At 42.4% G+C, this 16,893-nt stretch overlaps 1 protein-coding gene across 1 annotated transcript in view; it reads left to right on the forward strand.

The window, feature by feature from the left end:
- Positions 1-16,893, forward strand: part of LOC143961258 (complement C3-like) — a 189,214-nt gene that overhangs the window by 124,353 nt on the left and 47,968 nt on the right. Inside the window, exons 24-31 of the mRNA XM_077470491.1 lie at positions 963-1,166; positions 1,256-1,331; positions 1,447-1,606; positions 4,080-4,175; positions 7,060-7,210; positions 8,122-8,285; positions 8,785-8,943; positions 11,656-11,715. Of these exons, the coding sequence (XP_077326617.1) occupies positions 963-1,166; positions 1,256-1,331; positions 1,447-1,606; positions 4,080-4,175; positions 7,060-7,210; positions 8,122-8,285; positions 8,785-8,943; positions 11,656-11,715 (1,070 nt within the window). The remainder of the gene's footprint in view (positions 1-962; positions 1,167-1,255; positions 1,332-1,446; positions 1,607-4,079; positions 4,176-7,059; positions 7,211-8,121; positions 8,286-8,784; positions 8,944-11,655; positions 11,716-16,893) is intronic.

The raw sequence follows: 16,893 nt of genomic DNA on the forward strand, positions 1-16,893 counted from the left end.
CACTGTGAAGCTCCCACCACATCAGGAAATATTTGCATCAAGTATATTGCCATTGTACACTGACTACAAATATGTGATTGGGGTCATGGTCATGGATTGAGCAACCACCTTGCCAAGAATAGCCTTCTTGATCCCCTTCAGTCTGGATTTCGTCCTCAACACTACACAGAAACTGCACTCCTAAAACTAACAAACTATCTACTAACGGCCAAAACCAATGGACACTATTCTGTACTCTTGGACTTTTCTGCTGCCTTCGATACAGTTGACCACCTCCTCCTCCTCCTCCTTCAAAAACTCCATGCCGTTGGGCTCTGTGACTGTACTCAGACTGTTCGCTGGTTCTCTTCCTACTTATCCAGCCACACCTTTAGCGTTACTTACAACTCTACTTCCTCCTCTTCTCTTCCTTTCTCTGTTGGGGTCCCATGTTCTGTTCTTAGGCCTCTCCTATTTTCAATCTACACATCCTCTCTGGGTCAGCTGATAGCCTCCCATGGCTTCAAATACCATCTCCACACCAAAAATGTATTTCTCTACCCCTCAGCTCACTTCCTCAGTCTCCTCACATATCACTAACTTACTAACAGATATATCAGTCTGGATGTCACATCACTTCCTCAAACTCAATCTATCCGAAACCGAATTTATATTTTTTCCTCCATCATATGAACCTTCCCCTGCTTTCTCTATCAAAATTTATGGCATAACTATCAGCCCATCCCTACATGCCAAGGTCCTAGGTGTAGTCCTGGACTCTGAACTCTCCTTTAAGCCCCACATCCTATCACTGTCCAAATCCTGCTGCTCAACCTCCGCAACATCTCCAAAATATGCCCTTCCTAACCAAGGACACAACAAAGCTCCTTATTCACTCCCTGGTCATCTTTTTGATAGCAATTAACATACTATTTGCATACTCCATGATCTTGTAAAATATATTGTACCCTTCACATTCTCAGGCAGTCTTCTTGGAGAAACTCTGGAGAATTCCATTGATGGTGCCAATTTGAAACATCTAATCACAGTGCCCTCTGGTTGTGGAGAGCAGATTATGATGAGCATGACGCCAACTGTGATTGCCACTCGTTACCTTGACACCACCAACCAGTGGGAAAGACTTGGGGTTGAACGCAGAGCAGAGGCCATTAAAAACATTGAACAAGGTAGGCCTAAAAATGTGCAAGAGTCAACTCATGATACTTCAGTTAAAAAAAGGCTCAGCTGACATGGATGTTCATACTTATTTCTCTAGGATACATCCAACAGATGACATATCGGAAACCTGAAAACTCCTACTCTGCATTTACTAACAGACCTGGCAGCACTTGGTAAGACCACTAAGTCACAGTTTGGCCAAATATTTCCATACATCTCATCACATTCCTCTCTTACTTTTTATGTGTTGCCTTCCGTCTGTTTTATCGTATCTTTTTCCTTCAATAGGCTCACTGCCTATGTGGTGAAGGTGTTTGCAATGGCAACAAGATTGATGAACGTAGAAAAGAATATTTTGTGTGGGGCTATGAATTGGCTCCTTTCCGAAAAGCAGTTACCCAATGGAGTGTTCAAGGAAGATGCTCCAGTCATACATGGAGAGATGGTGGTATGTTAGGAAATTTAGGAATAAAAGGTTATTTTTTTTATTTTAGTTTTGAGAAACAAGGAACTTTTTGCTTTCCTTCCCTCCATATTTCAGAGAAATGTGCCAAAAGATTGTGGGCCAGTAGTTAAATAAATAGGGATGTGCTAACTCTGTGGGATTTAACTTCAATCAGCCATATATGTGCGACTTACATTTGAGGTACAGCAGACTTAGAGGTTTATTCATGTTTTTTATGTGAGTTGCATCTGAGTTGTGGTATTTTTTTATCCAATTTAGGGGAAAAAAAAACACTTTAAAGCAGTATTAAACCCTAAACCAAAAATGTAAGCTGTAGTGGCTGGATTAGTCTTCTATTTAAGGCTTTTTTTCCCCTCTGTCTTACCCAGTGATTGGGCCAGTAACATACCTCCTGTACTAGAGCGTCTTCACTCTGGATGATGGAGCACAGGGGGCACATTTGGACAGAAGCATTGGAAATCTGGGGGGAGGGGATGGACTAGCAGATTTAAATACACTTACTATTTGAAATCAAGCTCCAGCTATAATCGATTACGGCAAACAGTTTTTTTCCTTTTGGGATAAATGTTTAACATATGTAGCACCCTGGTTAATTGTTAGAGATCAATTGATTCCTCTCTAAATTTCTTTTCTCTCCTGTCACTAGGTGGCACTGTGGCTGGTGACATTAGATTGACAAGGGCTAAGCAAGGTCAGGTCATGAATGGATGGTGTGTCTCAGCCAATTGGCGGAGGTTTCTTTTAGTCCCTTGGCCTACTAGGAGAGACTATTTTTTTGGGTGGAGTCAGATGATCGGGGTTCTGTGCCACCTGGGCGGCTGTCTGGGTGGATGTGTGTTATTTCAGCCCGGGCTGCTAGGCTGGAAGCCTGAGGCCTATCCCGGGGACACCAGGCTGCTAGGCTGCCTGAGGCCTATCCAGGAGCAGGAGAAGCGGCGTAGGGTTGGGACTGCAGGATTGGAGTCCAACCAAGTTGTGTTTGGATGTAGAGGGGAAGCATTCGCCACTAAAGGGCCATTCATCTTACTACTGGAGACCACTGTGAGTAAGCTGAAGCAAGTACCAGAGCAGTCTTCTCACCAGCCGGGGACGGGATGGTGAAGAAGTGGGAAAGCATCAGCAGAGCCAAGCCAGGGACCCAGCAGGACAGCGGGGGGTGGCGCTTGAGGAGTATACAGCGGGGTAGCTGTGGAAGAGCTCATGGGATCCAGTGACGACTGGGATCTGGAAGTCTAGTGAGAGACTGGGAGCCCAGTGAGTGAAGATCTAAAGTGGGAAAGTAAAGGACTGTGTTACTAAGAGTTAAGTACAACTACCTTTGGTAACTCAAATAGTAGGTGGTGTTGCGCTCCTAGCAATACATTTTTTTTTAAAATCAGCATACACAATTATCGTTAATGCGAAAAGAGTTAATTCGTAAAAAATGAGTAATCACCCGTTTTAACTCTCACAGTAAAGTGCTAGCGTGCAAAAGAAAATTACACAGTGTGCAAATTCAAGCAAACATAATTGACGGTATTACTAAGTGCAATCCATAAATGTGCAAAATATATAAATAGGCCTAACCATAGATGTGCAACATAAGCAAAATGTGCAAATAGGCAAAAATAAATCACAGGGATAAGCATAAGTATATAAAATCTATAGTGCAATATTGGACGCTCTTCAGGGTCCGGTGTGCAAAAATAGTGCAGGTGTGCAAGTGTTTCTCAGGAACACTGTGTGGTGATACAATAATATCCAGTGTCGCTGTGACTTTAAGTGCAAAAATGTGTCTTCAGTGTCACTGACACCCGTGGTTGTAGTAAATGATTACCTTACTGCTGTAAGGTAAACAGCATGTAGAGAAGATAAGGGGAGTTGGGGGGTATGTTCCTGTGCGTTCCTACTGTTTATGGAGCAGAACCAGGGGGGATGCTTTCCTTTCTTTCCAATGAATAGTTGTTTATAATCGCTCAAATGCTCAATATGTCAGGGTATAAAAGAGGATAAAGAGCCTACCATGGTGCAGTATGTTTTTGGTAAAAAGCTGAAGTTTATTAGTAAAACCATAAAAGAACTCACATTTCCATGTGTGGATCATGCAATGTAAAAACGAGCGCTGAGCTCGTACCTGACCGTCTTTTCCGGTGTCTGTATGCCTCTCGGTATCCTACGCGTTACATCACAACACACGTGACTTCGACTGGGATGTAATGTAAAGGTGAACTAACAGCGTACACCCTCCCTACCCCCCCCCCCCCACCGTACTTACGTACCTGCGCAGCGATCCAGGGATTTAAAATCCCTGCTCTTCTCCCTCTTCTTTCTCCGGGGCTTAAAGGACAGATCAGAGTGATTCTGGTTGGTAAGCACCTGAACAGAGCATTGCTCTGTGACCTATCAGGGTGTAACAAGATAATTGCTTAGTCTGGGTAATCTGTATGGATAGTATTAAGTTATTCTGCCTCTGCAGGGAGGAACCGGAAACACCGACCCCGATGCTTCTCTCACCGCATTTGTCGTCATCGCCTTAGTGGAAGCCAAGGATTTCTGCCAAAATGAAGTTCCAGTAAGTAATGCCTTGTTTTTGTATGGTAATAATTAGTGAATGCAATGAATTATGAGTTCTGCTTGTAAGAGATGTTGGGGGATTCTGAGAATTCTATAAATCTTATATAGCACCTCTCTATAGCTATTCCCAGGACAAGTTGCCAAGCTGCCTTTTAGTTCAACTTCTCCCACTTGACCGATCTGTTTTCAGCTCAGACACAAGTAGGGATGTGGCCTCTTATGGTACCCTGCATCATCCACACCTGCCAGTGTTCACCCTAGTAAAAGGGATCGGCAAATCTGTCCAGGTTTGAATTTAAAAAAGGGTTCAGCAGATTCTGTTTGAAATTCGGTGAACCCGAACTTACTATAGCAGCAGATCCAATTAAAGTCTGTGTGGGGGTTGAATCTTGTCCTTCTAGCATAGACCTAAGTGATTAAATCTGTACCTTTAGACCCCTTTCACACCAGGGCGTTTTTGCAGCGTTTTAGCGTTAAAAATAACGCTATTAAAACGCTCATAAAACGCTCTCCATGCATCTCAATGGACCCTTTCACACCAAGGCGTTACGCTGGCTGAGCGTTGAGAAAAGTCCTGCAAGCAGCATCTTTGGAGCAGCTTTTGGGCGTTAAAAAAAGCGCTTCAAAAACGCTCCTCTCCATTGGAATGAATTGAAAGCGCTGTAAAAACGCCTATAATCCGCCCTGAGCTGTAGAAAAAGTCACATGATCTCAAAAAAAGTAAACATGCAAGTAGAAAGAGAGCATCTACAACAACAGGACTGAAATTGTGGAAAGGTCACAATGATTTCCAAGCCATCAAAGTGCCAAAGAAATCGTAGAAAAATGTAGATTTGAAGTAAAACAAGACACTGCATGTACTTTATATAAACTGCTTGTTTTTACATGATCTCACAAACAAAAGATAAACATGCAAACAAAAAGATAGCATCCACAGCAACAGGACTAGCTGTGGGGAGGTAACATGATCTCACTGAAGCGTAGGATGCTGGTAAATCAGGAAATCCTGTTTGTAGAGGTGGATAGGAGCTAAGAGAAGATGGAGGTTGAAAGAGACCAGGGATTTGGGACCAGTGGGAGTGGGATTAGGGTTGGAGATTAGGGTTCTGGGACCAGTGGGAGTGGGATTATGGTTCTAGATTTGGGTTTTGGGACCAGTGGGAGTGGGATTATGGTTCTAGATTTGGGTTTTGGGACCAGTGGGAGTGGGATTATGGTTGGAGATTTGGGAGCAGTGGGAGTGGGATTAGGATATAGATACTTACGTTCCAATGCTCATTCGAGTATAGTTTCGGAATTTGTCTGGGTGCACTCTTAGGTGCTCATATAGCAACACAAATTGCCCGATAGAGCTGTGTGTTTGTAGGATGGGATGAACCCAATACCGACGTTGCTGCCTCTGTTGGTGGATATTTTCCCAATACAGTAGCACAAACATCAAGAACAGCTCCATGAACTCCATCTTCTTTCTGTATCCTCTGTCACCTCACAAGATCCCAGGAAGTAAACAGGAAGTGATGTAGGGAGGTGAGGTGGCTCTTTGACGCCCAACGCTTGTAAAACGCTTGTAAAACGCTGTAAAAACGCCCACAGCGTTGCGGTAATTTTAACGCTAGCACCCCAAAAACGCTGTAAAAACGCTGTAAAAACGCTCTAATAACGCTGTAAAAATAGCGGCGTTTTACCGCTGACGCTATGGGCGGTGTGGTGTGAAAGTGCTCTTAGTTAGGCACCTGTAAGAGAAACCTCCATTGTGTTATCACCTTGACAATCGGTGGGATCAGTACATCTGCCCAGGTTTGATTCACCAAGGGTTCAACAAATCCTGTTTGAAATTCGGCAAGCTTGAACCTTGCGGTGAATCCCATTGAAACAAATTCTGTCATTAAACCTTTGCTGTATTTGGGGCTAATAGGGCTACTGACGAAAAAAGGCATGCAAAGCTGGCTACCGCCATGGGTGACATGTACCAATGCAAAAAATATATATTAAAGCCATATATCGGGGATGTCTTTTCATGCAGCTTTGAGGGCAACATTGAAAATACACAAATCCTATAAATTACATGCTTGGGGGATGCAATAAAGCTGTAAGTGGTATAATGAAACAGGACAGAATGGCTTCCTTTGGAGGGGTGGCAGTTTGTGGTGTACCAGGACAGCACTTAAAATTCTGTTGAGAAAAGCCCCACATTACTGGTTCAGATACCGGGATGTTTCCTCAAGTCTGGTGTTGTACCTGAGGCAATGCTAGTCACCAGAAACCTTTCCCTGAGCTATGCAGGGAAAGGTTTCACCCTGCTTGTGATTTTCCCTCACCAGCATGGTCTCTCTTTCTGACCTATCACTTGCTCCAGGGGTGCCCGAATGATGTAGGAGGCCATACATATAAGGTCCCAGGTCAAGATGGCTACCTGAGGTCTTAAAAGGTTGCAGGGTCCAGTCAATCAGCTTGTTTCTCTAAGATCCATAAGGGAACAATTCCCTCAACAGACTTCACTCCACCTGTAACAATGGCACCGTGCCACCTAAAGGTTGGAGGAAAACCTGTGCCTGCCTACATGTAGGACTCTTCTCAAACCCATGGTTGACCTGAACCTCATCCCCCTTTAGCAGCAATGGCAGAGGTGGCATCAACATTAGTACCCCCTATCTTACTTCTGGTAGCTCCCCACCTTTATGGCCCCATTAGGATAAATGTAGACATCGGGCTCCAGGCTCAAGTCAAATGCAGCATGCTTTCAAGTGCTGTATATCTTAGCCTTTTTCCAAGATATAGGTAGAATATGCTCAGATTAGTGGCGTCTCAGTAACTGGAGTCTATGATAGATTGCTGCCTTGATTTTTTGCCCTCACTATTCCCTGTTCTTTATATACTTGCAGGAGCTGGACTCCAAACTGGATAAGAGCTCCGCCTACTTGGTGGATCGGCTGAAGACCTTGAGGAATCCATACAGCATCTGCATCACGTCATATGCACTCTCCTTGGTGAAAAAACTTCCAGATCACAGCCAGCTCATAAAGAGTTCAACAGGTTTGTTCGAGAGTTTTCTCGTACTCCAAATTTCCAGACCGATTGTGGAAGGAACTTTTAGGGAATCGATATATATAGGGGTTTGGCATTGGAATTGGCAAGGAGGCAAAGCTAGATTATACAATGAAAAAAAAAATGTGGCTAACCTACGTACACGTGTTTCTACAATTTAAAAAATACATATATTTATTTAGAACAACTCTGCATAAACAAGAAAGAAATCAAAAATGAAAAACCATGGAAATTATAATAACCTATAATAGCCCACTGGCCTTTTTTTGGGGGGTGTGGCTACCTCCAAACAACCCATAAAACTCCACTATTATAAATATAGAAATGTTGTATATTATTTTACTTATTTGAGGAACCTACTGTATGCACTAACCCATCTTTTAAGTAATTCATTTAATGCAATCAATATTTTTAAAAGGTATTCCATTTTAATCCCTTTCCTTCTCTCAACAACTATTCTCACCCTTCCAATTGGCATATATAGCTCTACTGACTAGTCTCGGATATACTTCTCTGTTTTTACCTATTTTTTTCTGTACATAAAAGCAAGGATTTTTAAAATCTTAGCACATGTTGAATGTATTATTAAGCTGTGGCATACCCACTGTCTATAAAAAAATACAAAAAAATATAGCAATTAGTCACAATAACCTGGACATGTTCTGTAATGGTGAAGATGTTTAGTAGCTTCTCCAAGACACCTAGAGAAACTATGAAATGCCTTCAACATTAAAGAACATGTTGAGCCAGTTGAATTTGACTACTACTGTAATGTAACTACTACTACTTCAGTAGCTATACCATGACCTGGATAATTGAGAACCTTCACAAACATCCAAAAAAAAAAAACTATTCTTATTACTATTATTTGTTTAAAATGTGTTTTCTTCTGTGGTTAGGTGGCACCCATTGGGCAGACTATTCCTCAGATCTCTACATGATTGAAGCCACATCATACGGCCTACTGGCCCTTCTCAACACAAAGCAGTACATATTGGCTGAACCTGTGGCCAAATGGCTGATAGAACAAAGATTCTATGGCGGGGGCTATGGATCCACACAGGTAGAGTACACTCTGCAGGTAGAAGGATGAAAGAGAATGGGGAAGTGCAATGCAATCCTAGGTTCACTTTCCACCAGGGACACTGTCTTCATGGGGTCCCCATGTGCCTACTTCCTCCATCAACCCAAAAACATAATGGTAGTCACATTTTTTATTATTTTTAAAAAAATACACCATTTATTGTCCCAGTGTCAACAGGCACCAGTAAATGACAAGTAATCTCTCCAGTTGGAACCCAAACAAAAATTAAAACCTACCTGTAACTACTGTTCTTTAAAGTGTCTACGTATGCCGGAGATTTATAGAAAAAACACTTGCCATTTTTTTTCAATGGGGCAGAGCTAAGAGCAACATTGACATCCATAGCTACCAATCAGGTTTAACTTCCCCTTTATTGAACTATGAATTGTGATTGGTTGCTTAGAACCACTTTGGTATTTGGTCTTAGTTTTAGTAGATTGACTCTGTAACCTGTTGGCTTTGTCCCCTTTCCTTCCAGGCCACCATAATGGTGTTCCAAGCATTATCAGAGTACCAGATTCACTTACCCCAAATGAACGAGATTGACATGGATGTGACCCTGTCTTTACCAGGGAGAAGGGAAACCTTTACATGGAAAATCCACCCAGACAATGCTCTTGTCCAACGCAGCGAGAAGGTCAGTGTGGTTCTATATGCACAATGTCAATGTGCCTTAAAGTGTATGTTAAAGCAAAAACTTTCTTTCTCGTCCATTGAGGGACAAAGAAAATGATTCAACTTTGGGTTATACTTCCACCTACAGGAGGATTGCACTCCAGCAAACAAAAAACATGTAGGCTAGCCCAGATTAATACATCTGACTACCAGCATGTTTCTTGATAGTGTCTAATGCCGCGTACACACGATTGGACTTTTCGAGGGACTAGGTCAGACGGTCTTTCCGACGGACTTTCAGCGGATCTCCAAATGAACGGACTTGGCCACACACAATCACACCAAAATCCGACGGATTCAAACGTGATGACGTATGACTGGACTAGAATAAGGAAGTTCATAGCCAGTAGCCAATAGCTGCCCTAGGGTCGGTTTTTGTTCGTCGGACTAGTATACACACGAACGGATTTCTCGGTCCGGCAGAGTTCTGGTGGAAAAATTAAAACATGTTCTATTTATACAGTCCCCAGGATTTTTGGCAAACAAAGGTCCGATGGAGCCCACACAAGATCGAATTGTCCGACGGACTCGTTCTGTCGGACCTTTGCTATCAAAAAGTCTGGTCGTGTGTACGCGGCATTAAGAGGATAGACATCTTCTCTTCAGCTCTAGTGTGTAAAAGACTGACTTAGTCCATATAGAAGTGCTCTGGCTTCTTGCTCCACCATCCGTAAATGGCTCGGACAAATAATTATTCAAGCTCATGATCTCAAGGAGATCCTGTCAAGGTGCACCCTATAAGATCCATGAGTGCTTCTTGGGCTTTTGATTTCAAACAACTGCTTTCCTGATTTACAAGACTGACACCTGGTCTTCTGTTAACACCTTCTGTATGTGCTACCAGGTAGATGCCTTGGCTTCTTCTTATGCCAGCCTTGTGCGTAAGGTCCTTCAGGCAACTCTTTGAGCTGCATGTAGGCAGGTGCAGTCTACTTTCTTCACCCGCAGGCGGCTCTGTTCCACAGCAGCACTGCAGTTGGAGAGGAAATCAAGAGAAACATGGTTCCTCTATGGTTTCCTGGATCACTGGGGAAGCTATCCGACAGGATGCTGCCTCCCCATGTGACTCTAGCAGCCATCTTGGGTCAGGCAGAACCTATTTAGGGCCCTGGCTCTCAGGTTCATTGTGCATTTTGCGAGTGGGTAGATTAGGGTTCAGGTACCCCCGCCTGGTAGGGACAAAACTAGCAGCAGGGAAAGGTTCCTGACAAGGAGGGAAAGTGCAGGGCTGGCAACTTTTCTGGAGATCTGAATTTGAATGCATTTATAATTGTTCCCACTCCGCAGAAGACTTTTGTTGTTTGAAAATTTTTATTTGATCAGCAGATACAGCCAATAGCCTGCAGCACTTATTAGTATATTCTATGTGTCTTTTTCTCTGGTTGCCTGGCACAGACATTGAGATTTAAATCTGACCATTTGGGTTTGTTTGTTTTTGTTGTTTTTTGTGAATTTTTGAGAAATTAGGGTGCTCATCAGACCTCATTATTATAACAAGGGGGTAGTAGTGACTAAAAAAAACGAAAAATAATGCAGCACTTATATAAAAAAAATGAAATGCATAAATATAAATGGCATTTGTGAAAATGTCCACCACGTGACAACTGACAAAAAACAATAAAGACCAATTGGTCTAGTGATTATGAACGCTGTCTGTGATTAGATGAATATGGACCACTAGACATCAAAACAGATCTACAGGTGAAGAAACTGCCACCAGATTTTTGAAGGCTTACCAGAAAGGTTGGACTTAAAGGGGCATATACCTCTCAAGTCAAAAAGGCTTGGATGTTAAAAAACACCATGGTTGATGGAAAACCAACGACAATCCTGATAGCCACGATCTCCCCAAACTTGGTAAGGTATGGGACATCAGTATGTGTTCAAATGGATGTCAAGCGAGATACAGCCGATGGGAGAACACCCGGGAGGTTAAAAATCAGCTCACGCGGTAAAACCAAAAGAACAAAAAAGGTTCCACATAGTGTGATAACGTTTGCAATTGTTTAATTAAAAAATAAGTAAAAAATTGAACGCGAGTCAATTGAGAATAAATCGCATAAGATGTTAATAGCGGCACTTCACCCAACGAGTTTCGTCAGAACAGACTTCATCTGGGGTAGTGGTGACTTCACTCTGCTCTGTCATGTGACAGAACTTGCTTGCTAGAGCAGTGTTTCTCAACTCCAGTCCTCAAGGTGCCCCAACAGGTCATGTTTTCAGAATTTCCCTCAGATGACACGGCCGTGGTAATTACTAAGGCAGTGAAACTGTGCAAAATAATGGAAAGCCTAAAAACGTGACCTGTGGGGGCACCTTGAGGACGGGAGTTGAGAAACACTGTGCTAGACACAAGCATTGTCACAAAGCAGGAGACCACATGCTCCCTCGTAACCAGAAACACTGGGTATTTTCTCTGGCTGTGGCAGGGGCAGGAGTGACAAGGGAATGCTGGTAGGGTTAGTACAACTGGGGCAGGAGGTGCCCTTTACAAACTTGCTGACAGTTTACCTTGAGCAGGAAAAGTGACAATATCTCTTTAAGAAAAGCTTGCTGGTGTCTGAAATCCCATTGTACTGGACTGTCTTTCTGCATCTTGGAGTTTATATATATTGTATATATTGCCCAGACTATGACACCTTTGTGGATAACATAAAAATGTGCATCTCCACAGGCTGCAATGAAAGACAAGATCACTGTGACGGCCAAAGGAAAGGGACAGGGAACGCTAACGGTGAGTGACAACATCATTGTTAAAATGGCACTTAAAGGTTCTAATTATAGAAAGTTTGCTGAACAAATGTGACACACATTCACACAGCTCTGACGAAACTTATATAACTACAGTAGTACCTTGGATTAGGCGCATAATCCGTTCCAGAGGAATGCTTGTAATACAAAGCACTCATATATCAAAGCGAGTTTCCCCATAGTAATCAATGGAAACTCAGATAATTTGTTCCAGTGTGTCACTGCTAGTGTATGCAGTACCGCATATGGCCAGAGGAGGGGGGCGCTGGAGACACTCAGAGAAGCTCAAAGGCCACTCAGAGATGCTCAGAGACACTCAGGAACAGACTGTTTCCAAGTGTCTCTGATCTTCACTGGAACCCCGGCACCTCTGGGCAAATGCGGTACTGCACACCCCAGAGGCTTAAATCCTGCTCGCCTTGCAAGACAACGCTCGTAAACCGAGTCAGGATTTTAAAAGAAGAACAGCTCGAAAAAACGCGTTACTCGCAAACCAAGGTTTTACTGTATCTTTAACCTCCTCGCGCCCGCCAGCGTGACGTACTTTTAGTGGGTTTATCTGAATGATGCCTGTAGCTACAGACATCATTCAGATATTGCCATTTTCAGCCAGCAATTCCCCACACTATAAGAATGATCATAGCGGCTGTTCCGCCGATTGATCGTTCTTATGGGAGGCAAGAGGGGACATTCCCCCGCTCCCGCCACCCTCCGGTGCTTCTACTGCCGGCCCCGGATGCTGATCATAGAGATTTCCGGCAGACCAGATGGTCGAGGAAGTCTCTATGATCGTCAGAGGGTGGGCGCAATGTTATGACGTCACGCTCCCAGCCTCTGCATTAAAAAAAACGGTGCCGCTTAGGCTGGAAAGCGACGATCGGTTTATTTTTTATTTTATTTCAGGCTTCCCAGCCTAGAGGTGAGATGTGGGGTCCTATTGACCCTATATCTCACTATAAAGAGGACCTGTCATGTCATATTCCTATTACAAGGGATGCTTACATTCCTTTGTAATAGGAATAAAACTGATCAAATTAATTTTTTTTTTCAAAAAAGTGTTAAAATAAAAAAAAGAAAGTATAATTAACAATAAAAAATTTTTTTTAAAGCGCCCCTGTCCCCGTGTGCTCGCACGCAGAAGCGAACGCATACGTAAGTCCCGCCCACATATGAAAATGGTGTTCAAACCACAATGTGAGGTATCAACGCGAACGTTGGAGCCAGAGCAATAATTTTGTCCCTAGACCTCCTCTGTTTCTCAAAACATGTAACCAGTAAAAAAATTTCAAGCATCGACTATCGGGATTTTTAAGTGCCGAAATTTGGTGCCATTCCACAAGCGTGTGCAATTTTGTAGCGTGACATGTTAGGTATCTATTTACTTGGTGTAACTTCATCTTTCAGAATATGTAAAAACATTGGGCTAACTTTACTGTTTTTTTGTTTTTTTCTAAAGCACAAAACTGTTTCTTTCCCCAAAAAAACGCGTTTGAAAAATTGCTGCGCAAATACCGTGCGAGATAAAAAGTTGCAACAGCCGCCACTGTATTCTCTAGGGTCTTTGCTAAAAAAAATATATATAATGTTTGGGGGTTCTGTCATTTTCTAGCAAAAAAATTATGATTTTTCCATGTAGGAGAGAAATGTCAGAATTGGCCCAGGTGGCAAGTGGTTAATGATCATAACCAACTTCTAGTGGCGATAATGTGGCTTTTTTTTTTTAACCACTTCAGCCCCGGTTTTTACACTTTGGATATGCGTAGTTTTAACTGACAATTGCGCGGTCATGTGACGCTGTACCCAAACGAAATTTACGTGCCTTTTTTTCCCATAAATAGAGCTTTCTTTTGTTGGTATTTGATCACCTCTGCATTTTTTAGTTTTTTCGCTGTAAACAAAAAAAGAGCGACAATTTTGAAAAGAATAACAAGATTTTTTTACCTTTTACTATAATAAATATCCCCAAATTTAAAAAAACAAAAACAAATTTCTTCATCGGTTTAGGCTGATATATATTCTTCTACATATTTTTGGTTAAAAAAAACTCAGAATGAGCATATATTGATTGGTTTGCGCAAAAGCTATAGCGTCTACAAACTATGGGAAAGATTTATAGCATTTTTTATTTTTATTTTTTTCACTAGTAATGGCGGTGATCTGCGATTTTTAGCTGTACTCCGACATTGCGACAGACAGATCAGACACTTTTGACACATTTTTAGGACCACTGACATTTATCCAGCGATAAGTGCTATAAATATGCACTGATTACTGTATAAATGTCACTGGCAGGGAAGGGTTTAACACTAGGGGGTGATCAAGGGGTTAAATGTGTGTTCCCTCAGTGCATTCTAACTGTGTGGGGATGGGACTGACTACACAAATCCCCGTGCTGGCTCTCGTGCACACAATCGCACTGCCGGCCATGAGCATAGGGTCCCCCACCGTGCAGCGGGTGCACACGTGCCCTCTGGTGGCTCTTAAAGATAACTCTGTACCCGTATGGGGTTTCATGCAGGGGTGCCATTCTGCCCCCGTAAAAAAAAAAAAGATGTGAGCCCTTTGGTAACCCGTTAAACACTTCAATCAGAAGAAAAAATTATTTTGTCCACTAGATGGTGCTTTTGATCGTATGAGATAGTTGTACATCAAATAATGCACTGTGTTGAGTTTCGTTGGAGCTGTGTGAATGTGTGTCAGATTCATTCAGCAAACTTTTTATACATAGACCCTAAAGTGTTATTCATTTTACATAATTTTGGATAGAGTGTAGAAAGGTTGGAACTCCTGACACATTTTTATTGCTATCTGCAGCCCCACTCCAGAGATTGCCCCTTCTTTTGTCCCAGTGACTATTTTATAGTTTTCACCCATAGCAATAATTGAGGAGCAATGTTTCAATGATGGCATCTCTTTTTAGTGGCAACTGTGCCTAAGATGGGATTTTTTCTCTTGGTTTTATGAGATTTCACTCACTTCCTATGGTGTCTCCAAGTCCAAGACAGGAAGTGGATCACAGAAAACAATTCCATGCCTTTAAAAAAAAAAAAAATAATATATATATATATATTTGTGCTCATAAGTTTACATACCCTGGCAGAATTTATGATTTCTTGGCCATTTTTCAGAGAATATGAATGGTAACACAAAAAAATTTCTTTCACTCATGGTTAGTGTTTGGCTGAAGCTATTTATTATCAATCAACTGTGTTTACTCTTTTTAAATCATAATCACAACAGAAACTACCCAAATGACCCCGATCAGAAGTTTACATACCCTGGTGATTTTGGCCTGATAACATGCACACAAGTTGACACATAGGGGTTTGAATGGCTATTAACGATAATCATCCTCACCTGTAATCTGTTTGCTTGTAATTAGTGTGTGTGTATATAAAAGTTCAATGAGTTTCTGGACTACTGACAGACCCTTGCATCTTTCATCCAGTGCTGCACTGAGGTTTCTGGATTCTGAGTCATGGGGAAAGCAAAAGAATTGTCAAAGGATCTGCTGGAAAAGTTAGTTGAACTGTATAAAACAGGAAAGGGATATAAAAAGATAGACAAGAAATTGGGAATGCTAATCAGCAGTGTTCAAACTCTAATGAAGAAGTGGAAAATGAGGGGTTCTGTTGAAACCAAACCACGGTCAGCTAGACCAACTAAAATTTCAGCCACAACTGCCAAGTAGGGATGAACCGAACACCCCCCGGTTCGGTTCGCACCAGAACTTTCGAACGGACCCCAAATTCGAACGAACGTTAGAACCCCATTGAAGTCTATGGGACTCAAACGTTCGAAATGAAAAGTGCTAATTTTAACGGCTAATATGCAAGATACTGTCCTAAAAAGGGTTTGGGGACCTGGCTCCTGCCCCAGGGGACATGGGTCAATGCCTAAAATGTTTTTAAAAATGGCCGTTTTGGCGGGAGCACTGATTTTAATGACGATTAAAGTGAAAAAAAAAGTGAAATATTCCTTTAAATATGGTGCCTGGGGGGGTGTCTGTAGTATGCCTGTGAAGTCCCACGTGTTTCCCGTGTTTAGAACAGTCCCTGCACAAAATGACATTAAACGGAAATAACACCATTTAAAACTGCTTGCGGTTTTAATGTTATATCTGGTTCCTGCAATATGGTTGAAAATCATTGAGAAAAATGGCATGGGTAGCCCTCCCTGCCCATTACCAGCCTATTTGGGTCTTGTACGCATATTAAGGGGAACCCTGTACCCATATTAAAAAAAGGAAATGCGTGTGGCCCCCAGGCCCTATATACTCAGAACAGCAGTATACAGGCGGTGCAAACAAGACAGGGACTGTGTAGGTTTGTTGTGTTAAGTTGAATCTGTTTGTAATTTTCAACTGGTACATTTTTAAAGTGTAGCTCCAGTCAAAAAAACTATTTTTAAGCTTTTTGGAAAACATAGGGAAGGGTTATCACCCCTGTATAATTTGTTTTGTCGTCCATCTTTTTTCATCTCACTTGCTGTTGTCTCCTTCCGTTTGCAAGTAGGAGATGTTTGTAAATTGGATGTTTGAAAGTAGGGGCCTGCCCTATATGCTCTGCAGAAATGGCGGAACAAGGTGTTGGTTTTGCCACAACATTGTAAGCCCTCAAAGTGACTCTTGGTGGGCGCTGGAGCGCCCTACTGTGAACGATTATATCAAGAATTGTAATTACATGCCATTGTTGAACAGTGGTAGAAAAATTGACCTTTGGTGGTTGTGGTGCTGGTGCCACAACACTATAAGTCCTCACCGTTACTCTGGGTGGGCACAGGAAGGGGCCCTCCTGTGAAATATTATATCAAGAATTGTAATTACATGTCCCTGTTAAACAGGGGCAGAAAAATTGGGCCTTAGGCACTGGTGCTGGTGCCACCACACTGCAACCTCTGCCATATACTCTAGTTTTATTGCAGGAATTAGCCCTGCTGCAAAGCATTGCATCAAAAATCATACTTAAACGCCCCTGTTAAACAGGGGCAGAAAAATTGGGCCTTAGGCACTGGTGCTGGTGCCACCACACTGCAACCTCTGCCATATACTCTAGTTTTATTGCAGGAATTAGCCCTGCTGCAAAGCATTGCATCAAAAATTGTACTTAAACGCCCCTGTTAAACAGGGGCAGAAAAATTGGGCCTTAGGCACTGGTGCTGG

Source organism: Lithobates pipiens, unplaced genomic scaffold (assembly GCF_037356315.1).
Source record: "Lithobates pipiens isolate NorthernLeopardFrog02 unplaced genomic scaffold, aLitPip1_a1.2 Scaffold_8, whole genome shotgun sequence".
NCBI lineage: Eukaryota > Metazoa > Chordata > Amphibia > Anura > Ranidae > Lithobates > Lithobates pipiens.